We start from the raw sequence: 25,809 nt of genomic DNA on the forward strand, positions 1-25,809 counted from the left end.
TACCGCGCCGCCCCAAACAGATACGATCATTAAAAGTGTACCAAAAAATGTTTTTCAAAATATACAAGCAAGGACAAGAGCAGCAAAGATGCTGAACAGCTTTCGTAACATTAAAAGGTTCATGTATATCACGCTACATCTAAGAGGAAGAGAAACTAGAGGGTGTGTGGGTGGGTGTGTATGGGTGTGTGCATGTATGGTATGACTGTTTCTTTTGGTTTTACACAACCGTGATGGACCGATAAAAAGACAGGACATGTTATTATCAAATGGATCAAATAATACTCAGTCACTGGATCACTACTTAAGAGTGTATTCCAGCTAATTCCCTTAAGGCCAGCGAATACTTTACACCCACCCATCCCCTTCACAGGATTAGCCCGACCAGTGAGGACTAGCAGAGGACAGCTCTGAACAAGGCTTACAGATACCCCCCCCCAATGTCTTGAGAAGCTCTCTTTCCCTGCATCTTCACTTTCCTTACAGCAAGGACCATCACGCTGTTTCCCCTCTGGAAACCACCAGAGAGAAAGACAGAAACAGAAAGACGGAGACAGAGAGAGCGAGAGAGACAGACAGAAACAGAGAGACGGAGCAAGCGAGAGAGAGACAGAGAGACAGAGACAGAGCAAGCGAGAGAGAGACAAAGAGACAGAGACAGAGCGAGCGAGAGAGAGACAGAGAGAGACAGACAGACAGAGACAGAGCGAGAGAGTGAGCGAGAGAGAGAGAGAGAGAGACAGAGACAGACAGAGACAGGGAGAGACAGCAAGAGAGAGAGACAGAGACAGAGAGACAAACCAAATATTGAATTGAATTGAGACAAAGGGAGAGAGAGACAGAGAGAGTGAGGGAGAGGGAGACAGAGAGACAGAAGTACAGAAAGGAAATGTATCAGAGAGAAAGAGGGATGGAAAAAAAGCAAATTACAGATGCAAAGAATCAAAGACAGAGCGAGAGAGGAGTCATACTGTATTCTTCAACCAGGCTCCCCTCTGCTCTCCTGCACTACCTCATTATGAAAAACACTGACACACACACACACACACACACACACTGCTTGCTGTCCCAGTTCTCCCAGGGTGTCCCAGTGGTCTTCTGGGGTAATTACAGAAAAGCAGAGGTAACAAGTAGGATCAAATATTCTGGGCCAGCGGAGGCCTACCAAGTCCACCTGGGGATTTCTGCAGTACAATAATATACTACCCAAATTAATCCCTTTGGGACGCCGGAGCTGATCTGCACCGGCAAACACACCCCGCGATGCAATGGCTTACAGTGATAATTCGGTTTCCGGGGTTTCGTCCTACTTCCATAGTGTCAGGCAAACTCGTAGATCTCTTTTTGGGGGGGGAGGTTCCCCCTTTTTCTTCCCAATTGTACTTGGCCAATTACCCTATTTTTGGAGCCGTCCCGGTCACTGCTCCAACCCCTCTACCGATCCGGGGAGGGCTGCAGACTACCACATGCCTCCTCCGATACATGCGGAGTCGCCAGCTGCTTCTTTTCACCCGACAGTGAGGAGTTTCGCTAGGGGGACGTAGCGCATGGGAGGATCACGCTATTCCCTCCAGTTCCCCCTCCATCCCAAAACAGGTGCCCTGACCGACCAGAGGAGGCGCTAGTTACGCGACCATGGCACACACAAACATCTGGCTTCCCACCGACAAACATGTCCAATTGTGTCTGTAGGGACGCCCGACCAAGCCGGAGGTAACACGGGGATTCGAACTGGCGATCCCCATGTTGGTAGGCAACTGAATAGACCGCTATGCTACCCGGACGCTGTGGATACCTTTTTTATGTCTGTGCGTGCAGTCTGAAGGAACATTGAATGGGGGCGCTTAGCCTAGCATAGCTCAACTGCTGCACGTCCTAGCCTAGCATAGCTCAATTGCTGCATGTCTTAGCCTAGCATAGCTCAACTGCTGCATGTCTTAGCCTTGCGTAGCTCAACTGTTGCATGTCTTAGCCTAGCATAGCTCAATTGCTGTATGTCCCTAGCATAGCTCAACTGCTGTATGTCTTAGCTTAGCATAGCTCAACTGCTGCATGTCTTAGCCTAGCATAGCTCAACTGCTGTATGTCTTACGGGATCATGATCAGCTCCTCTCAAAAGGGGGAAACACTTCACGCTAAAGTGAAAAGATATTCGTTTACAGCTAAATTAATGACAAATGATGTACAAAAATAAGTACAAAAATTTAATGTATTAACACAACAGCTAGCTAATGTGTTGGGAGTAGCAAAAGAAAAGACAGGATACAGTGGGACCCAGTATTCCCAGTAATACAGGGAATACCGCCCTGTGGTCTGAATCCCCCACCTGCACCCCTGACTGGAAGACCTGTTGTGGTGAAAGAGTGCCGCTGGCGTGGATGAGAGTCGTTTAGATGCGGTGAGTTTTGAGGCCCTGACCGCGGTGCAGGATATTACCCCGGTGGGACCGTAAGCAGTGTTGACTGAACCCGACCGGTCGCTCTGGGAAACTGCACAGGTAAAGCTGTTTACTGGGATGTGTTTCTACAACACAACAGGAACTGGCACAAAGGTGTGCACGAGCAGATGCCAGCAGCTATCACTCTCTCCACTCCTCTGCTTCTCTATGAAATTTGTGAATGTAACAAAAAGCACACACACACACACACACACACACACACACACACACACACACACACACACACACACCATTCCCCAGAGCACGAGATCATAACATTCCTAAACAGGGTAAACACAGACTTAAAAATAACCTGTCTGTGGGGAGACAGTGTTTAGGTGATGTAAGTGAGTGTGCATACCAGAGACAGAGACACATGAAGAGACTGTGTGTGTGTGTGTGTCTGTGTGCAAAACAGAGTTAGAATGTGTGTGACAGAAAGAGACTAAAAGGAATATGCTGTCAAGGAGTAAGATGGGGATGTGTTTGCGTGTGTGAGGCTGTGAGAAGGCTGTGTGTGTGTGTGTGTGTGTGTGTGTGTGTGTGTGTGTGTGTGTGTGTGTGTGTGTGTGTGTGAGCAGATGCCACAGAGAGGACAGTAGGTCTGCAATCCATCAAAGGGACACCAACTTTAAACCGTATCTTTTTCAAGAGACGTCATGAGAAAGCAACACTCAGCATCTCGACACACATTCCTCCATGGTGAGAGCGCACACTCTCGCTGCCAACACACAACTTGTGAAACGCAAAATTCTACAATGAATGGCAGGCAGGCCAATGTGTGCCAAGAAAACCGAACTAAAAAAGGCAAAAATGGATTCAACTAATTTGACATTTGATACAAATATATCGTTTTCCTTTGCAGGTTAGAAAATAGCCAGTTTGGAAAGTAAGTTGTGGTGAGAGAGCAGCGCGAGTGATGCTGAGAGAGAGCAGCGTGAGTGATGCTGAGAGAGCAGCGTGAGTGATGCTGTGAGAGAGCGGCGTGAGTGATGCTGAGAGAGCGGCGTGAGTGATGCTGTGAGAGAGCGGCGTGAGTGATGCTGAGAGAGCGGCGCGAGTGATGCGGTGAGAGAGCGGTGCGAGTGATGCTGAGAGAGCAGCGTGAGTGATGCTGTGAGAGAGCAGCGTGAGTGATGCTGTGAGAGAGCGGCGCGAGTGATGCGGTGAGAGAGCGGTGCGAGTGATGCTGAGAGAGCAGCGTGAGTGATGCTGAGAGAGAGCAGCGTGAGTGATGCTGAGAGAGCAGCGTGAGTGATGCTGAGAGAGCAGCGTGAGTGATGCTGAGAGAGAGCAGCGTGAGTGATGCTGAGAGAGAGCAGCGTGAGTGATGCTGTGAGAGCAGCGTGAGTGATGCTGAGAGAGCAGCGTGAGTGATGCTGAGAGAGCAGCGTGAGTGATGCTGAGAGAGAGCAGCGTGAGTGATGCTGAGAGAGCAGCGTGAGTGATGCTGAGAGAGCAGCGTGAGTGATGCTGTGAGAGAGCAGCGTGAGTGATGCTGCCAGAGAGCAGCGTGAGTGATGCTGTGAGAGAGCAGCGCTTGCGCTGCTGTGAGAGAGCAGCGTGAGTGATGCTGCCAGAGAGCAGCGTGAGTGATGCTGAGAGAGCAGCGTGAGTGATGCTGAGAGAGCAGCGTGAGTGATGCTGAGAGAGCAGCGTGAGTGATGCTGAGAGAGCAGCGTGAGTGATGCTGCCAGAGAGCAGCGTGAGTGATGCTGAGAGAGCAGCGTGAGTGATGCTGAGAGAGCAGCGTGAGTGATGCTGCCAGAGAGCAGCGTGAGTGATGCTGAGAGAGTGGCGCGAGTGATGCGGTGAGAGAGCGGTGCGAGTGATGCTGTGAGAGAGCAGCGTGAGTGATGCTGAGAGAGCAGCGTGAGTGATGCTGAGAGAGCAGCGTGAGTGATGCTGTCAGAGAGCAGCGCGAGTGATGCAGTGAGACAACAGCGCTAGTGATGCTGAGAGAGCAGCGTGACTGATGCTGTCAGAGAGCAGCGTGAGTGATGCTGTCAGAGAGCAGCGTGAGTGATGCTGTCAGAGAGCAGCGTGAGTGATGCTGTCAGAGAGCAGCGTGAGTGATGCTGTCAGAGAGCAGTGTGAGTGATGCTGTGAGAGAGCAGCGCTAGTGATGCTGAGAGAGCAGTGTGAGTGATGCTGTGAGAGAGCAGCGTGAGCGATGCTGTGAGAGAGCAGCTGTCAGGGAGCAGCGTGAGTGATGCTGTCAGGGAGCAACAATGCAGTTTGATACCAGTCGACATAAGAAAAGCATATTTGGTGATATCGCAACCAGAAATTAAAAAAATTAAGATTTTAAAAGATGAGGTTAGCAACATTTGGCGGTCTATTCCGTTGCCTACCAACACGGGGGCTTGCCGGTTCGAATCCCCGCGTTACCTCCGGCTTGGTCGGGCGTCCCTACGCACACAATTGGCCGTGTCTGCGGGTGGGAAGCCAGATGTGGGTATGTGTCCTGATCGCTGCACTAGCGCCTCCTCTGGTGGGTCGGGGACTGGGGGGAATAGCGTGATCCACCCACGCATTACATCCCCCTGGCGGAACTTCTCACTGTCAGGTGAAAAGAAGCGACTGGCGACTCCACATGTATCGGAGGAGGCACGTGGTAGTCTGCAGCCCTCCCTGGATCGGCAGATGGGACGTATCGGGACGGCTCAGAAGAGTGGGGCAATTGGCCGGACACAATTAGGGAGAAAAGGGGGGGAAATTTTAAAAAAACAACAACAACGAAAACAACAACTGATGAACTCTGACAAGGGGAAGTTAAAGCGAAGCCTAACCTAACAAAATCTGTGTTCGATCACATGGAGGGTTTATAGGTCAAGTCCTTTATTCAGTACGTCACATGACCACCCTATCAAAATCTCCCAACCATTCACTAATGAAGCAAGCTATGAGGAAACAGAGGCTTCCCTCCAGACCCAGATATAAATTATTTCACACCGGACTTTTATTCTGACAGAGCGGAAGCAGAAGGTCCCACGCGCTTACACTTACACACACAAACACACACACACACACACACACACACACACACACACACACACACACACACACACACGTGTGCAAAGTCTTGCCTGCCTCTCACACGCAAACCTACAGTAATCCTCCTCAACCCGAAGCTAAAAAAGGGTTGTTGTTTTTTTTTTTGCTTTCTCCACGTCTCCCTCTGCCTCTCTGGGAGGCGTCACAGGCTTCAAAGCTGTGAAACGGCCTCCCGCACCCCGTTTGACTGGCATCCCGCTCGCCTCCTGACAAGAGTTGCCGGGGGAACCGTTGCTAGGGGGGCGTGGGCGGCGGTACGGCCTGGATTCTGGCGCATTCTGTCCTTCCTTATTTCACGCCTTCTTTGCGACAACTTGCTGTGACCGACTTCCAGACAGTCGGATGAACATTTTGCAACTTCATTACGGTTGTGAGTGAAGAACACAGAGAGAGAGAGAGAGAGAGAGATCTGAAAAATGAAGTTGGAAAAGGATAAAGGATAAAAATTAGAGGCATTTCTTTCATCAGTACTGGGTGCCAACAAAGAAGCATGAAGGAGGACACAGTATATATATAAAGGAGGACACAGTGTGTGTGTATATATATATATACATATATATATTATATATATTGTTGCAATCTTGATTTTTATTCAAAGGATGTGGAGCTCAAAGGTTTTGCAGAGGCACTGATTCACAGTCTCTGTTTTTACCAACTTATCCTATTTGGGGCTGATTTGCACAATTGGGGGGGGGGGGGGGGGGGGCGAGGAGCCGAGAGGAGAAAGATCTTGGTTGTGTAACGTGGATTAAGAGATCCCACAGGCCCTGCAATATGAAGCAGAACTAAATAAAGCAGGGCAAATGCGGAGGAGGCACAAGATAGGGAGCAGGTGACAGCGCCTAGTGAAGCGGTCGGGTCAGCTTCCGACATTTACACGCAAGACTGCGGCCCCGTGTGCTTGACAGGTGTCAACGTTCGCCGTGGTAGCCCGAGGACCCGGTTTGGAAATCACTACTCGGTGAGCTGGCGTCATCCTTTTTTCCAAACGGCAACCCACCGCCAGAGCCTTTCAATAGGGGGCCTACACACTGCTTTCACAAGCCAGTTCCCCAGAACAATCTCTCACTCAGCCAGAGCGCTCCCCTCCCCCCCTGGCGCACCCCCCCCCCACTCAGCCAGAGCTCCCCCCCCCCCCCTGTGGCTTCAGCGTCAGGATACAGGACACGCTCGTCCGTTTGCTGTGGACTTCATCCCCGTCCACCGCAAGGAAGTCTACCCATTCTCATGATGCTTTTATTGCCGTTTCTCTGACACTAGTTTGATGATGTTTACTTAACCCGGTCACTGAGCATGCACTGGGCCAGTGAGTTCTTAGTGCCGGTCCTGAGCCCGGATAAATGGGGGGGGGTGCGTCAGGGAGGGCATCCGGCGCAAAATCTTTGCCAAATCAAATATGCGGATCAGAAATCAGATTTCCAAACCGAAACGGATGATCTACTGTGGCGACCCCTAACAGGAGCAGCCAAAAGTAGTAGTAGTAGTTTGATGATGTTTACTTGATTGATTGATTAATTGATTGAATTGATGTTTCATTACTGTTGTTACAGGTTCTGTGACTTCTGTTCTAAATCCATTATTAAAAAAACCAACTAAACAGTACATATTATAAGTATTGGTATTACTATTAATTGATTGAATTACAGATGTCTGGGTAGCGTAGTGGTCTATTACACTGCCTACCAACACAGAGATCGCCAGTTCAAATCCCCGTGTTACCTCCAGCTTAATCGGGCATCCCTACAGACACAGTTGGCCGTGTCTGCGGGTGGGAAACCGGATGTGGGTGTGTCCTGGTCACTGCACTAGCGCCTCCTCTGGTCGGTCGGGGCGCTTGTTCACAGGAGAGGGGGAACTGGTGGGTGGGGGGGGAATAGCGTGATCCTCCCACGCGCTACGTCCTCCTGGCGAAACTCCTCACTGCCAGGTGAAAAGAAGCGGCTGGAGACTCCACATGTATCGGAGGAGGCATGTGGTAGTCTGCAGCCCTCCCCGGATCAGCAGGGGGGTGGAGCAGCAGCCGGGACGGCTCAAGTGGGGTAATTGGCCAAATACAGTTGGGGACACAAAAGGGGAAAAGTTCCACACAAAAAAAAAAACTCTTAAGTAAACAATACATATTATAAGTATTGGCATTACTATTAATATTGTCTTTATGATAAGTAGCAGTAGTACTACTAGTATCAGTAGTAGTACTACTAGTATCAGCAGTAGTACTACTAGTATCAGTAGTAGTAGGGGAAGGCAGTCTGTTAGCATTACACAAAAACAAACAGCAAAAGGTACGAAGCAGCTTACACAGTTTACACACAACTGGCATACGACATGGGGTAATGACAGACACAGGCAAAAGGGGGGTTTTCCTGCTCCATTTTGTTATTCTATTTTATTTTTCATTCTTTAGTCTGGTTCCTGTTTCCAGATTTCTTCGGCTGTTGCTGAGCCAAGTGTTTCTGTAAACAGGACACGGGCCTCTCGTGCCGTAGCGAAACACAAACGCACCACCACTGACGTGTAAACCTAGCTTTAAAAGCAATGTGCGGTGGACTTGTGGCAGCGGGTCGTTTCCCCGGCGGCATTCCGTATCGGAGCAACCCCGACGTTATCGACTCCACGCTGTTCAGTCCGACATCTCGCCATCACAAGCTGAAAAGGAATATGAAAAATATCGCCCAGGAGGACAAAACGCCGGTTTCTCTCGCGGCACGCTGTTGGCTTGGACAGGACTTGGATTAAACCGATGAAATCGATCGAAGGGGCTGAACCGAACAAATCCGTTTTCCCACTTGGGCTTTTCCAAGTCATAAAAGCGTCAATCGTTTAAAAATGGCAACGAGTCACCGGCCTGCTACTTCACTGAATACGATAGGCCGCCATCGCCCCACACTCCTGGATCGTAGACACGTCTCTCATCCAGCATCCCGCTGACGACCAATCTCAACACAGCGGAAACACATTCTGGCATGTCTGCCGGATGCCTCTCGATCTCCCCTCTGCAATTTAGTGCTTCATAAAACGGATAAGTGCATCATAATATCTGATGCACTGATGCTGCAGCGCTGGCAATGCGGGTATTCGGTAACACTTTCTATGAAGCTTGCATCTATAACGCCCTATAAGCACCTATAATGCCCATACTTTTCTATAATGTGTATTACAATGACTAACAGCTATGGCTGAAGACTGAAATAGCACTGAAGTCTCATTATGCATCTCTACAAAACTTCAGCAAAACAAGTTGGCTATGATGCATTATGACATCTGACAAATAAACAGGCTAATGATGACATTTATAACGCATAAATCCATTTTAAATTGACATAGTGTATCATAAAGGTGGTTATGAGGTGTTGTGAGGGCGGATACATGTTGTAATGAATCTTACAATGACTTACAGCTACACTTATAGGGCGTTATAGATGTTTATAGGGTGTTATAGATGCAAGCTTCATAGAAAGTGTTACCGGATATTCTTTAATGATGCAACATACTGCGACTGTAGCACATAATTTCCTCATTGGAGAAAAAAAAATGTGGCAAGTTCTGGTTTGGTAGTTTGCCCTGAGGGTTACAATCGAAGCAACAGCTCCAGGCACACTCAAATCTGGCAACGTCAGTTGGCCAGCTGGACCCAGTGGCTTGGCTCATTGGCTTGGAGAACCAGGAAGTGCCGCCTGGATGGATGGAAGCCCAGATGGACCATATGGAGCTACTCTAACGAGAGCCCAGTCCAGCTGTACAATATCCAACCTCTAACCCACACACACACACACACACACACAAACACATACACACACACACGTCATGTTCCTGGGCCTCACTAACAGCTGACACCAACAGCGCCACCATCGGCGAGCAAGCCAAATAGTTTTTAGGATGGTTTTGTTTGAAGTATGCATATATATTTATCTATCCATCCATCCATTATCCAAACTGCTTATCCTGCTCTCAGGGTCGCGGGGATGCTGGAACCTATCCCAGCAGTCATTGGGCGGCAGGCGGGGAGACACCCTGGACAGGCCGCCAGGCCATCACAGGGCCGACACACACCTAGGGACAATTTAGTATGGCTGATTCACCTGACCTGCATGTCTTTGGACTGTGGGAGGAAACCAGAGCAGCCAGAGGAAACCCGCGCGGACACAGGGAGAACATGCAAACTCCACACAGAGGACGACCCGGGACGACCCCCAAGGTCAGACTACCCCGGGGCTCGAACCCAGGACCTTCTTGCTGTGAGGCGACCACGCTAACCGCTGCGCCACCATGCCGCCCACAATAAACTATTTCTCCTTCTCACTACGATCATCTGAAGACCTCTGCGGCGGTCTTGCGACCACGCGGGCGCTGCCGTCGTCGCGTTAACAGCTGCTGGTGTAATGGCAGCTATAGCACGTACCGCAGTGTTAGAGGCCAGCAGCTAAATGCTAACTGCTTACAGATATCTCATGCACTCGAGGGAGAGATACCGCCTCCGTGAAGCACACACCCTCTTTATTCCTCCAGCCTTCTGTCTCTCACATACACACCCACGCCTTTTTCCTGCCTCGTCTTTGTCACATTTGTTCAACACTGTGCATACACACGTTCACTTCCGCTCTCTGTCAGTCTCTCCTACGGTGTGATTTATATAAAGCCCATTATTTCCAGCTCATGTCTCTTTAATCTGAGGGCAGCGCCCTGTATTTCTGGGCGGGCGGCCCAATGCGTTTCCCCCTCATCTAACCATCCATCCATAGCTTCATCCATCTAGCCCCTCATCTTCATCTATGTCTTTCCAACCATTTCCTCATCACTCTCTCTCTCTCTCTCTCTCTCTCTCTCTCTCTCTCTCTCTCTCTCTCTCTCTCTCTCTCTCTCTCTCTGTCTCTCTCTCTGTCTCTCTGGGAAAGAAAGAGGTTGAGGTACAGAGAGTGTAAATGAGAGGAGCTAAAAATGAGAGAGAGAGAGGGAGAGGGGGGGAGGGAGAGAGAGAGAGAGCGAGAGAAGGGGGAGAGAGAGGGAGAGGGAGAGAGAGATAAAAAGGAGTGCCTGAGGAGAGGCAATATAGAGGGGGGGATGTTGGAGAATGGCCTGCTGCACCAACAAGGAAGAGAGATGGAGGAGGAGGAGGTGGATAGAGTGAGAGAGAAAGAGAGAGAGGTGCAACAGCGTAAAGGAAGGGGGGGTATATAGGTGGTGGTGGTGTTGTAGGAGGTGTAGGGGAGGTGGGAGCTGGAGGAAAGGGAGAGACAGACAGAGAGGGATGACACTTGACAGGAGAGGATAGAGGAGATGGTATGGAGGGAGAGAGGAAGAGTAGTGGGAGGGAGGGAGGGAGGAAGGAGGAGGACAGCTATATGCTCGGCTTGGAAAGAGACAGTAAAGTGGATTGGTCCAACATATTCTAAGACAAATGACGTGAAACAGAGTTGGGCAACATATCGGTGTAATACTAATACTGTGATATGAGACCAGAGATCATCTGGGACAAGTTGTCGTAACGTGCTGATATACCTTAAATGTTGTCGTTCCCTGGTCTTAAAGGCTGCATACAGTAAAGTCGTACAATTTTCTTATCCGACTGTTTCGGCTGAGCGGAATGAACCATGAATGTCTTGACCTGCTTGGTCTTCAGTGGATCAGAGACGTGTAAACGCAAAATGCTGCATTCACATGGGTGAGAGAGGACTTTCTTTCAGTTGTTGGTCGAGGGCTGCAGACTACCACATGCCTCCCCCTCCGATGCATGTGGAGTCGCCAGCCGCTTCTTTTCACCTGACAGTGAGGAGTTTCACCAGGGGGACGTAACGCCCTTCCCCCTACTCCCCCTAAACAGGCGCCCCGACTGACCAGAGGAGGCGCTAGTGCAGCAGCCAGGACACATACCCACATCCGGCTTCCCACCTGCAGACACGGCCAATTATGTCTGTAGGGACGCCCGGCCAAGCCGGAGGTAACGTGGGGATTTGAACCGGCGATCCCCGTGTTGGTAGGCAACGGAATAGACCGCCATGCTACCCGGACACTCTTAGTTGTTCATCTTTAACACGGCTCGAGTGTCTTGGTGTAAATAGCCAACCAAAGGAAGAATTAAACCCACCCCTTACAAACAACCAGACTATCTTAATACCCCCTCCCCCCTCTCCATTTCTGCACCTCTCTTTGGTTCTCCGTCTCAAAGGCTCATGTTTACCTTATAGAGAAGCAGAAAGTGTGGATATGAGGGTGTGCTGCGTGTTCATTCTTATCCTTTCATCTCCTTCCTACCCTCCGCTCACTACAGCAGCCTCGCCGCCAGCGTCCCGCAACATCCATCACTCAACCTCGTGTCAAAGATGCCGCCCTCTTCCATTCTCACGCCACACCGTGATAACAAATCTCGGGGGGGGGGAGAGACTCATCAGTCCCGTTTTTGCCTGAGAGGATCCTGCCGCAAATACAACATTTTGTTAAGTCTTTATCTGCCGCAGCGACTTACGGCAGACACAGCGCGGAGGGCTTCAGGTCTTCAGAGGACTGGACTTGCTAGAAGACTCGCTTCACTCGGAGCTCATGGACTCATTAATCACCCGGTTACTGACATCTCACCAGCTCAGAGCCAGATCCAAAGTAGAACTGGTTATCAGAACCCCACCCCCCCCCACCCCTGGGCTACATCTTTCATCCCCATCCTCACCCCCACATCATACCCCCCCCTTCTCTTCTGCCTCCCTGCCTCCAAACGACCGGGCTGGTATTGGCTTTGTGTCGGCTGGCGACCTCACTCGAGAGATCCATCGACCGCCTGCCTGTCATCACCCACTAAATATGGACCTGTGTCCGGAACCGCGGGGGAGGGATAAGAGGGGGTAAGGAAGCCGGAGAGAAAAACAAATAGAGCTTGACGGACAGAGGGAAAGGGAGAAATGGATGAGGAACGAGAGAGAGAGGAGAAAGAGAGAGAGAGGAGAGGGGGGAGAGAGAGAGGAGAGACGGAGAGAGAGGGGTAGAGGAGAGACAGAGAGAGAGAGAGAGAGAGAGAGAGAGAGAGAGAGAGAGAGAGAGAGAGAGAGAGAGAGAGAGAGAGAGAGAGAGAGAGAGAGAGGAGAGAGAGACAGGCTGACAGCCAGATCCATTAGGAGCTCTTAGATCCAAAAGCTATAAAATTCCTAGCTGATCCAAGATCACCTCAGATGGACTTAAAAGGTCCACTGACTCACACTGCTGGAATGTGTGTGTGTGTGTGTGTCTGTGTCTGTACACATACGCCATGTGTGCATGGATGCAGTATGCGCACATATGACAGATGAATGTGTTTATGTGTGCGAGTGTGTGTCACTGATAAGAGGAGGACGGGCCCAACGTGTGAGCTCATCGCTTTCAGAAGATGTGGGAGAACACACAGACTTCCTGTCTGACATGCCGAGCATTCAAACCTGGTTCAGCACTGATTTACAGAGCCTCTCCCTTCTGCTGATCCCTGATCCATGACCGCAACATCTACATATGTTCCCGGACTGTAATGGTGGCATCCAAATATCCAAATCCAGGGAATGGTTAGAAATTCGACCCACGCTGCCCCGAGCCAGGTAGAGAACACATATGTACGATGCTTTTACCGACGTACCGTTAACACGCGCGTTTGAGGGGGCCAAGCTCCCCGGGTGGAGCCCAGCTGGCTTCACTGGTAAATGTCACACTCTACACCCATGGCACATGGAGGTGACGGAGACGTGCCCCATCCAGTGTTCAAAACCAACATGGCTGCACGTTTAGTGATAAATCAGGACAACGGTTTGCTACCATACCTTATATTTCCACTGCAAAAACATAAAGCACAACGTTATCCACTGAACATTTCAAAGGCTTGGGGTGTCCGAGTAGCGTAGCGGTCTGTTCCGTTGCCTACCAACTCAGGGGTCGCTGGTTCGAATCCCTGTGTTACCTCCAGCTCGGTCAGCCGTCCCTACATACACAATCGGCTGTGTCTGCGGGTGGGAAGCCGGATGTGGGTATGTGTCCTGGGCGCTGCACTAGCGCCTCCTCCGGTCGGTCGGGGGCACCTGTTCGGAGGGGGGGGGGGGGGATAGAGTGATCCTCCCATGTGCTATGTCCCCCTGGCGAAACTCCTCACCGTCAGGTGAAAAGAAGCGGCTGGCGACTCCACATGTATCGGAGGAGGAGACACGTGGTAGTCTGCAGCGAGGGGGTGGAGCAGCGACCGGGACGGCTCGCAAGAGTGGGGCAATTGGCCAAGTAAAATTTGGGAGAAAAAAAAGAGAGAGGGGGGGGGGCATTTATTCCGGCCAGATGAAGGTCAACCATAACCAGGACAACCCATGAAACATGAATGTTTTAGCATTTTAAAACGTCTCCGGACGGGTCACAGAAACAACAAATTCATGCTTGCGGGTGTGTGTGTGTGCGTGTGTGTGTGTTAAAGGATTTGTGTCCGTTTATGAGTGTGTGTGTGTGTGTGTGTGTGGGCCCTTTCCTCAAATTAAAATCACCTGAATGGGTTTTCTGTTGAACATGTTGTAAACCATGGCCAACAGTATCCAGCTGGCCTTCATTAATACAGCTCTGCACATGCATGTGTGTGTGTGTGTGTGTGAGTGTGTGAGTGTGTTCAACCATTTTCTCGATCTTTCAGCGGCTTGTTATTACCGGAGAGTAGTAATGGCCTTGTATGGGTAAGGAAAACAACAGTGAGTGCTTGTGCGTGTCTGCCGGTTCCAGTGTGTACTTCCTGGAAGCACGCCGGCGTCGAGTTTGTGCGAGACCTCGACAGACACACGACAGTGAAAAGTGTAAATTATTGAACTTGGCGAAAAGAAAGTACAAGACAAAAGACGGCGGGTGCCTGAGTGAGGGAGAAACAAAAAGAGGTGGACAAGAGTGGAAAGACATCTGAGAAACGGGGGACGTGCGCGGCGGCGCTGGGAGACGGGGGCGAACTCGTTTCCATTTGTAAACAGAGTTGTCGACTCTGGGAGGTACACGCAAAGATCGTGTTTGTGTGATGTTGTGTGGCGTTGGCGTGCATGTGTGCAACTTATTTGGTTGAGCTGTCAGATTCTGTGGACCCTTCTAAGCATCTCAGAGACAACAAGGTCTCTCTCTCTCTCTCATCATCAGCCGCTCCTCCGGGGTCGGGTCGCGGTGGCAGCCATCCAAGCAGGGCACCCCAGATGTCCCTCTCCCCACCAATGCCCTCCGGCTCCTCCCGGAGGACCCCCAAGGCGCTCCCAGGCCAGAACGGACACGTGGTCACACCAGCGAGCTCTGGGTCCACCCCAGGGTCTCCCCTCCCAGTTGGTCTTCCCGGACCAGTCCGATCCACGATGCCGGAAGTCGGCACGCCCCGGGTCCCCCGCCTTTGCCAGCTGCACGGCCTGCATTACAGCCTACCCCAATGCTTATTATCCCCGTGGGTTGCGGGGTCCACAGGGTGACAAGAAGGTGTCATAACTTTTTCTATGCACCACCACGCTGCACGTTCACATACCATCCATCCATCCATCCATTATCCAAACCGCTTATCCTTCTTAAGGTCACGGGGATACTGGAGCCTCTCCCAGCAGTCATTGGGTGGCAGGCGGGGAAACACCTTGGACAGGCCGCCAGGCCATCACTTTCACATACGGTTTGGTTTGGTGGCCCTGCATCTTTGGCAACCCAAGATTCGGGTATAAATCTTGGGTTAGCTCTTGCCAACCAAACAAAAGGGTTACTAGCTGGGATATTAACATGAAACTCACTGTAAATCCTTCCATAAATGGCAGACCTTATTGTCTCCACAATCACCTTAAACACTTAAGTCTCAACACACACTTGGCCCGCATGAGCTACGAGGACAGTCGAGGAGAGACAAATACACAGGGTTTATGTCCAATGATGGGTCATTGTGTGTGTGTGTTTGTGTGACTGGTCCTTACCTTCTCTGTAGGTCCAGCTCCTCTGGTGTGGGGCCATTCTGCACCTGGGGGGCCTGCCTTGGCAATGTGGGGCCTGTAGAGGGCGACATACACAAATCCGCTACGGTTACACAAGTGGCAACATGTTGCGTGTCTTCGTACCATCTTAAAAAAGTGAGTTGGGTAGGGCTTTCACATCTTGCTCAAGGACACTTCAGCAGTACACATCACTTTAGTTGGACACAATGGCAACTGAGAGAATCAAACACGAACACTCACAATTACCAGGCTGTCCTCCAAGTCAACAGTCAACCCATGGCAGTTGTCGCTTCAATAAACCAAGTTACCCCCCCCCCCTTGAGTCCCTATAGATCTCTATGGAAAAGAGGTTTCTGGGGAACAAAAGCAAAAACCCTTTTTCTGCTCCGAGTCATCACAACTCATCCTCCCTCTGAATCTTGCTGGTTGCTTAGCAACAAATTGAAATCACCCAAACTGTCATCCTTTCCCCAACACTGAATGCGTTGTGGCCCACCGGCAGGGGCGAGGCAGCGGTCACCTGGTGTTTGGGTGTAAAGACGTGTTCGTCTGCTGAGCCGGCTGTCTGAATGTTTTACTGTCACTGTTACGCTCAGACAGCCACAGAGTGAGACAGCCACCTGACCGAAGACGTAGACTCAATCAAGTTAATGAAAAATATTTGGACGGACGGGAACGTCGCATAATATTTGGCTGAGATGCCACAATGGAGACGACTGATGTTTTCAGGTTGCGAACTCTCGTCATTAAACTGCCTCAACTTTTCTGACAAGCCTTTTAACGGGCGAGCCCATCGGGCGAGGCATATGGTAGTCTGCAGCCCTCCCCGGATTGGCAGACGGGGTAGAGCGGTGACCGGGACAGCTCGGAAGAGCGGGGTAATTGGACGGGTACAACTGACAATTGGGGAAAAAGGAGAGGGGGGGGGGGAATCCTGGCAGGAGGACAGAGGTCTCAGCGGTACAGCCAAGGTGGGAAGCGCGCTGTCAATATGCAAATTTTAGCCACAACTGAAAAGTTTTGGCAAGTATAAAAAAAAATGTTGTCAATCAAAATAAAACTGAATCACGTTCTCGGAGGGAAATGAAACGTCTCGTCCTGGCACAAACTCACAACACCGACTAAAAATACACACGCCGCCAGTTACCGCTGGCAAAAGAACAAGGGACACATTGACGTCGCCGTCTCATTTACACATGCTAATGAGGTACCTTTTCTGCACAACCTGCACAGGGCCAGATGGACACACTTGGCCCTCTTTCCCTCCCTCTCTCTCACACACACACACACACACACACACACACACACACACACACTCCAGAGGAATTTGAACGGCGGTGAAAACAGCGGCAGCTTCAGCCGGGCTCCGGCTGACGGCAGCGATGGAGGAGAGCGGCGGAGGAAGGATACGCTCGTAGAGACAAAATGGGAGGAACGTGACCCCGAGCCGGAGTGAGTACCCCTTCTGAATACCAACTTGCTCGAACGCGCCGCTCCCACTTAACAGCGGTACTTTCAGAAGACCCCCGGACACCTTTCCCACAGCGGGGGCCGCACGGGGTTCGCCAGGGCTAGCGCAACACACTTAGCGTGAGGTATCAGTAGCACGACGTCTCCCTCGTTTCAGACCAGCGACATAACGAAACGTACCCGACTGTGTCCACGAGAAACGGTACACACTGGAAATGCATTATATGCTTTCAGTTTCGCCCCTTTTGTTTGTGAAATCTATATTTAGGCCGCCCTGATGGCCGAGCGGAATAAACCGCCGTTGTTGCAGTCCGCTCGTCGCGGTGAAGCGGCTGGTCTGCAGCCCTCCCCAGACCGGCAGAGGGGGTGGAGCAGCGACCGGGACGGCTCCGGAGAGTGGGGTAATGGCTAGATACCATTGGGGAGAAAAAGGGAGAGAAACCCCCCCCCCCCAAAAAAAAGATATGCATCAAAAAGCCACACACATCTTAATGTTTGTGAGGCTGCAACCAGCAAATGTTCGGTGCTTCTTCTAAATCCCATTACAGTCATTTAGCCGACGCTTTTATCCAAAGCGACTTACAATAAGCGCATCATTTAACGTAGGAAACCAGGAGGACTACAAGTCATCAGAGGTCATAAGTGCATCTGAACAAGCATCTAAGAGCAAAACCAGTGCTAAAGTAAAAGTGCAAGAAAGAGATTTTTTTTAAGAGTGAATACAATGAGTGCTAAGAACAAGTAACAGGGTAGTAGTTCGTAAGGAGGTGAGTTTTCAACCTGCGCCGAAGGAGGAGCAGCGACTCGGCTGTCCTGACATCAGTGGGGAGTTCATTCCACCACTGTGGGGCCAGGACAGAAAGGAGCCGTGACCGGGTCGATCGGCAGCAGGGGCCTCTGAGCGACGGGGCAACCAGGCGTCCTGAGACAGCAGAGCTAAGTGGTCGGGCGGGGGTGTAGGGCTTGACCATGGCCTGGAGATAGGAAGGAGCTGTTCCTTTCACTGCCCTGTAGACTAGCACCAGAGTCTTACACTGGATGGGAGCAGCTACTGGGAGCCAGTGTAGGGACATGAGAAGGGGAGTTGTGTGGGAGAACTTAGGGAGGTTGAACACCAGACGAGCTGCAGCTTTCTGAACAAGCTCCAGAGGGTCTGATGGCCGACGCCGGGGCACCAGCAAGGAGGGAGTTGCCGTAGTCCAGCCGGGAGATGACCAGCGCCTGGATGAGCACCTGTGCCATCTCGTCGGTGAGGAATGGGCGAATCCTCCTGATGTTATAGAGGAGACATCTGCAGGAGTGAGCAACCAAGGTAACGTTTGCAGCAAACGACGGTTGGTCGTCCAGGATCACACCCAGATCCCTCGCAGTCCGAGTTGGCGCCACTACGGTGTTGTCAAGGGTGATGGCCAGGTCTCGGTGTGGGCAACCTTTCCCCGGGAGGAACATCAGCTCTGTCTTGTCCAGACTGAGCTGCACCATTATAACTGATTGCAAAAATTACAAGCAGTTAATTTTCTGTCAATCTATTAATTACTTTATGAATTTAGCATTTTAGCAATAAAATATATATCTTTACTAGTAGTGAAAAGGGAAACCGTATCACACCATGCTTGTGCGTTTTACATGTCACATGCACATTGCTGAAAGGGACAAGTAGACAAATATAAATAGATGTGAAATGTAATCTATGACCTGTAAGACACACCCGATGCCCATGGGCACATCCAGCTGCCTTTTCTTAGACAAATACCTGGGAAATGATTTAGGGCCACAAGCCAAAATCAAACACACACACACACACACACACACACACACACACAACATTCATGCAAAATAACAATTACCAACAAGCCATTTAAGACTGAGCACCTGCTTAGAAACCATCATCATCTGATTTATGATGGAAATAAAAAGGTTTTGTCATGTGTAGCGTGTCGGAGCAGGACAAGGTGACTACTGAAGTCATTTTGCCCCATTTGGCTCTAGAGTCAAAATCACACTTCTGAACCGCCAGCCCAAGTCCGTCCTGTAAGAGACCCTGAGACGAGGGTGAGTTATCCCTGCCAAGCAACACTTAGGTCTTCAGCAGAAACCAGACTAAGACGGACTAAGCCTTGGTTAGCTTAGTTTGGCACCATGCTAGACGGTTGGACTAATCGGTAATCCCTCACTAGCCGTGTGTGGCCCCCAAAATGGAAAGCAGGCTAATGAATTAGCTTTTGTCTGGTGTTTGTAAGGTCACATGGTCAAGCCTCGGCTAATAACCAGTAATCCCAGATCAGCTCTGTTTGGCCCTGCTGTGGAAACTAAAATCATTAACTTTTTCTCATCTACTAAATCGTGTGCCTTTTCAGGCACACCTGGCTCTGCGGTAGAAAACCGGGCGCTATCCCATTGCAAAGGTCATCATCAATCACTTATCACGGGAAAGATCTGCGGGGATCGCCGGATCGAATCCCCGTGTTACCTCCAGCTTGGTCGGGCGTCCTGCAGGCACAGTTGGCAAGCCAGATGTGGGTGCGTGTCCCGGTTGCTGCACTGGCGCCTCCTTCTGGTCAGTCAGGGAGCCTGTTCAGGGGGGAGGGGGAACTGGGGGCGAATAGCGTGATCCTCCCACGCGCTACATCCCCCTGGTGAAACGCCTCACTGTCAGGTGAAAAGAAGTGGCTGGCGACTCCACATGTATCGGAGGAGGCATGTGGTAGTCTGCAGCCCTCCCCGGATCGGCAGAGGGGGTGGAGCAGCGACCGGGATGGCTCAGAAGAGTGGGGTAATTGGCCGGATACAATTGGGGAGAAAAAGGGGTAAACTCTCCCCCCTAAAAAAAGAAATCTTCATCTGTTGAGTCAGCATCTCAAACCCATCAGCTACGAAGCTATTAGGGGTTACTTACACAGGCTCGACAACACAAAGTGAAACACACTCCACCTTCCTTTGACCATGGGTTCATTTCCTATAGGGTGAAGAGCTGATAGGAAGGCCTTTTTCACCATGCCTTCTCCCCCTGATGGATACCAGCTACTCAAATTCGATTGGTGAGCTTGAAATATGTCTCGAGTAATACGTTTATATTAGTCTGTACTGCACTTCCACGGCATCGCTGTATTGAACTTACGGCACTACATTTTTTTTTCAACTGGCAATGACTTGCAGCAATTTCTGCTGCCCTTTTATGACTAGCAGTAAGCTCAACATAGATTTTTCAACCCTTATGTCTCCCTAACAAACGACACCGGCCGGACATTTTACTCCATACTAAAGCACTAAAACAAGACGAAGGTGAGCAGACAGGTCAGCGCACTGAAGATGCACCCCCGGCCCGGCAAGCCACACACTACAACAACTCCCAGCTTTCAACCGTCAGCGTTAAATGGGCTGGAAAAAGGAGCCGGTCGCTGGTTGTGAGTCTCAGCATAGACATGTGATTGTCTCGGCTCGGCGTTGTCGGCAAACAAGAACTCTGTTTGTGGACCCAATATTCATGTAAGCCTTTTCCACCCAGCAGCAAACACCCACAGGGAGAGTTGTAGATCAATGAAGCATTCAGAACGCGCTGTGTGTGTGTGTGTGTGTGTGTGTGTGTGTGTGTGTGTGTGTGTGTGTGTGTGTGTGTGTGTGTTTGTGCGTGTGTGTGTGTTTCTGTGCCAGAGGAAAACCACTCTAAGGGTAAGACTTGCTGACTGTGGTTATATTTATTCTCTCTCTCACACACACACACACACACACACACACGGGCACGCACACACACACACACAGATGCGAGGCCTTACAACAAGGTCTGGCAAGAGGGGATTCGGTCTGTGATATTGACCAGTTGTGTCCCACATGGACGTTTAGCTTTACGACTGACTAGTCTGGAAAGAGCTTAAAAGCCAACAGAGCCAGACCGTGTCCTGTCTGCTTGTTAGGGGATGTGACATGAACCAGCATCAACGTCTGCTCAAACCAAGCCATCTGCTGAAGCCAATTTTAACAGTGAAAAATGACCCTTTTCATAAACTGATCAATTTTTGCATTATGAAAAAGCACTTGGGAGGGGGAAAGATGTGTGAATGCCAGTGTTGATTAAGGTCAAACACGTATATTACGTCTACAAATTATAAATGTATATTTTTTCACCTGTTCTTCAGTTTGCAAATCTCATTCACATTGACTGTCTTGTTTGCTTTTTTTTAGTTGTGCCTTTAAAGCCTCCGTTTCATAACATCAGCCATGAAAGCAGAGAAGGAAAAATTCATCACCCCTATACCGAAGTATTGATATAGTGACAGTCGGTCATTACAGCTTCAACACAACACCTAGTCAGAGGTCGAAATAAACACCGCCAATGGTGGTTTTTGCAACTGTTAAGCCATCTCAGATTATCAGTTGTCCATCGCATGGGGTAAAACTCTTCAGGAATGAGGAAAAACTAGTATTTGGTGGCACAGTGGGTAGCGCTGTCGCCTCACAGCAAGAAGGTCCTGGGTTCGAACCCCGGGGTTGTCCAACTTTGGGGTCATCCTAGGTAATCCTCTGTGTGGAGTTGCATGTTCTCCCCATGTCTGCATGGGTTTCCTCCGAGCGTTCCAGTTTGCCCCACCATCAAAAAGACATGCATGTTAGGGTTAATACCACTGTCTGTGCCCCTGACCGAGGCAATGGCAAGAAGAGCTGGAGTTGGTCCCCGGGTGCTGCAAGGTGGCTGCCCACTGCTCCTAGATACACAGCTAGGATGGGTTAAACGCAGAGCGTAATATCCCTACAGGAATCAATAAAGTATCTCAAAAGCAAAAATAAATAAATAAATAAAAATGAGAGGTGGCGAGGCAAGAAAAAAGGCTTGGAAAACCAACAGGGACGGACACGTCTTTGCTCGGCGAGAGAGTCTTACATGAGTTAAAGAAGGTGACGTGTGGCTTTCTTGAAACACACAGAAGAAAATCACACTATCATCCTTCCATCTGGTATGATATCACAAAAAAAAAAAAGAAAAAAGAAAAAAAATCACCTTACATCCTGCTTCCTGATGAAATTTGAAATATTATCAAATTAAGCCACAGGCTGTAGATTCTCATCAGTTATCATCAGATCAGACAAGACCAGAACCAGACCGGCCATAATTGCAGACACGGTTGGTCTCGTCTGCGTCTTCCTCTGCCTGTGGGTATAATTGTGTTACTGTCTGATCTAATGGGCTTATGTGCTAATAACACAGCGCACACACCCAGCGGTGCTGGGGGAGACAGTTAGCTACTGCAAGCCCAACATTTACTCAAACCTCATTGAACAAGTCTCCTAAAAAAGATTATTACACAGAAAGGGTTTATTGGGGGAAAAAAAGGGAGATCCTTATTCAGCAAGGTGAGCTATCCACGGGCACATCTCAGAAAGAAGACTGTAATTTCGATTTCATTATTAAATCCAGCAAGGGAGCTGTAATGTGTAAAAAGGAAAAAAAATCTTGTTCAGCCAAGCAAGTCTGGAAACTCGAGAAGAAGGGAAACATTTTTATTGAACGAAAACAAATTAATACACACCGTATTTCCTGGAGTACAGGTCGCACTGAGCAAAAACAAAAAAACCGCGTTGCTGCGAGGCAATAAAGACATATATATAAGGCGTTTTGGTGTATAAGTCGCATTGATATGGCGGTACAGTATTTTCAATTGAGTCAAAAGACAAAACATTGTCATCTAGTGGCCTTAACTGAAAATGCAGCGTATGCGTCCGACAAAATTACATCGTGTAAGTAGCTTTGGGAACACAAGTCGCAGGACCAGCCAGACGAGGAATAAACGGGGACTTGGAGTGCGGGTATGTATGACTTGCATCTTTTATGTACATAGTATAAGTATTTTAATGAACTTTTTTATGTACTGCTACATGTATATCTTCTCGGATGATACGCTGTGGCGACCCCTAATGGGAGCAGCCGAAAGTAGTAGTAGTACATGTATATCTTCTGTTACCTTTTAATATGAAGCGTGTGGAAACCTTGTTGTCGATAAACTTTAAAATCAAATGTGACTCGACTGACAGAAAAACAAAACTTACTGAACTAAATGAGTTTAGAAACAGGAAATCCTCACTTAACCCGTTTAAATCTATATAAAGAAATAGATGAAGTGCATCGCTTTTGTTTTCGTCAACCCAGTTGGACGATTTGGTAATGGGACGCTGTGCTACCTTAAACGTTGCATACAAGTGATAAGGATTCAAAGCTGACACAACGCACGTTATTTTTGTGTACTGTGTGGCACCGGCAGCATTGTCCGACCCGTAAGTGTATCGAGGATCTTCTGCTGGAGTATCGAACTGGTTGGAACTTGGCCCGAATCCAACAGCTCTAGCTCACAAAATACTCGAAATGAGGGGAAGGAGGGAAAAATAAGACGGGGGGGGGGGGAGAGAGAGAGAGAGAGAGAGAGAGAGAGAGAGAGAGAGAGACTGGAGGAGCTAAGATTAACTCATCATGAGATCCCTGCCTGGTACTAAAATACACCCAAGGAAAGAGGGATGGTATGAATATCCAGTTTTCCAGCTAAAGTTAAAAAGAAAGAGAAGTGAAAACCTGAGTAAGAAGAGAAAACCCAAGTGTCCCGCGCAGTCCGACTTACTAATAATACCACCAAATACCTTAAAGTGAATGAGCCGGGGAAGAAGTCCACTCTTCCATGTAGCAAATCAAAGCATCTTAATCTGAATCTTAAGGTGAAGTCAATTAAACCTGAAAATCAAGGCATTTTTTCCCCCAACCAGTTAAACTGATAGGGCTGGTGGAAAGTTTCCAAAAATAGGCTGAAACACACACACACACACACACACACACACACACACACACACACACACACACACACACACACACACACGAGCGGTCCCCCTTTCCCATCAGTGTCAGATACCTACGTGAAGCCAGGGACAGCACGGGCCTCTTCTGGCAGCACATGTAGCGCCAAAGTCCACCACCTCCGCCGCCTTCATCCGACCCGTAACCAGGCCTCAGCCCAACCACCACCCGGTTCTGCACCTCCCCAGAACAAACCTGGGCGCTGGCGTACAGGACCATGGCCGAGACTTTTCTAGAGGTCACACCTTGGAATCTGCACCTCTTTATGAGCCGCCGTCCAGCTCGCTCGGGTCTCAGTAGAGCTGAGCGTGTTGGGTATGGTGTGAAGGCGTACCGTAAACATTTGATTTTTCTTTTCTCTTTTCTGTTGTTTTTTTTTTAGGATAAAAGTCTGAATTCAAGCCTCCTCGTCTCTGCAGCGGTGGACTCGGCGGTCGATTTCTCACGGTTATTTATCCCTGCTGATTTGATCCAGGAGCGGTTTCGCTCTGGTCTTTATCCGAGGCGAGGAAAGAAAGACTAATATCATGTGGCAACCAACACAGGAAGAGAAAAAAAACCTGCTGAGATTATTGATTTTAATAAATGCACGAAAATTAAAAGTGTCCAGCGTATAAAAAAAAACCCCCAACAAAAACAACCCCCCCCTAAAAAACCAGCGCCTTATCTGCGGAGTCTAAGCATTAGATTTTACTGCTACACTCCTGCAAATGACCCAGCACGCCGAAGCCCTGGGCGTGGTCGTCCTCCGTGTTGCTTCTACAACAGATACAGGGTTATAATTGATGGAGATGTAGAGGGAGGGAGGGAAAGAGAGCAGAGAGAGAGAGATGTAGAAGGAGGAGGAGGGAGAGACACATGGAGAGAACTGGATAGCGAGCCGGAGAGCTAAAAACAGAATGAAAGCTAGACAGAAAAAAGCGAAAGTGAAGAACAAAGAGAAATGAAGAAACTGTCAAGAAGAGAATGACGGGAACAGATAGGGGGAGACGGGGGGGGTGTGGAAAAGAAGCAGCTGATTGGCTGGTCAGCTGGTTTCTACTTCCTGGAGCCAATCTATTATTCATACACTGGAGAAAGATAAGGACGGAGCAACGCTGCCCTCAGTATCATTACCCGGCTAGAATGTGTGTGTGTGTGTGTGTGTCTGTGTGTGTGTGAGAGAGAGAGAGAGAGAGAGAGAGAGAGAGAGAGAGAGAGAGAGAGAGAGAGAGAGAGAGAGAGAGAGAGAGAGAGAGAGAGGAAAAAATTTGAGACAAAATGAAGAAAGAAGAACAAGGATAGAAAATGGAACAAGTGGAGAGTTAATATGAAACAAGATGGGCAGACACACACACAGAAAGACAGACACACAAAAACAAAGACAGCAACACACAGACACAGACAGAGACACACAGACAAACAGAAAGACAGACAGACAGAGACACAGACACACAAACAGACAGACACAAAGACAGACAGACAGAGACACAGACAAACAGAAACACAGACAGACAGACAGACACACAAACAAGACAGACACACAAACACAGACAGACATACTGAAAAAATAAACCTGGAACGAGGCAAGGATGGCAAAGACGAGGAGTCAGTGTGAAACAGAGGACGGAGAGTTGAGAAAGAGAGAATGAGAGAAAGGGCAGAGACAAAGTAAGAAAGATGAACTAGTGAGAGAGGGAGATATGGATAGAGAGAAGTAGATGGACAGTTGAGGAAGAGAGGGAGAGACTGACAAAAGAGAAGATGGACAGAGGGGACAGCAAGAGAGAGGAAGAAGAGAGACAGAGGAGAGAGAGAGTGAAAAGACAAACAGGACAGATTTATGGAGAGAGAGGAAAGAGCGAGAGAGAGAGAGAAAGAAGAGCAGTTTAATGGCGTGGTCGTCAGGTTGAAGGAGAGGACTGGAGGGTGTTAAGGACGGGGCAAGCGTGTCTTTCTGCTCACCTATCCGTCCACTCATCCCGTTTTTTACCGTGCGGAAAACAAGCTGTCATCAAACCTGTGACCTCTCTGTGACTGAGCGGCTATCTTTGTCCTATCCGTGGGTCTGCACGCCAAAACGAGATGTGCCCCAGAGTGCATGTGCCCCCTTGTGT

At 49.5% G+C, this 25,809-nt stretch overlaps 1 protein-coding gene across 1 annotated transcript in view; it reads right to left on the reverse strand.

The window, feature by feature from the left end:
* The window catches only part of LOC130124862 (protein enabled homolog), a 160,096-nt gene that overhangs the window by 11,638 nt on the left and 122,649 nt on the right, over window positions 1–25,809 (reverse strand). The window contains exon 4 of the mRNA XM_056294208.1: window positions 15,394–15,466. Coding sequence (XP_056150183.1) covers window positions 15,394–15,466 — 73 coding nt within the window. The remainder of the gene's footprint in view (window positions 1–15,393; window positions 15,467–25,809) is intronic.

Source organism: Lampris incognitus, chromosome 15, assembly GCF_029633865.1.
Source record: "Lampris incognitus isolate fLamInc1 chromosome 15, fLamInc1.hap2, whole genome shotgun sequence".
Lineage (NCBI taxonomy): Eukaryota > Metazoa > Chordata > Actinopteri > Lampriformes > Lampridae > Lampris > Lampris incognitus.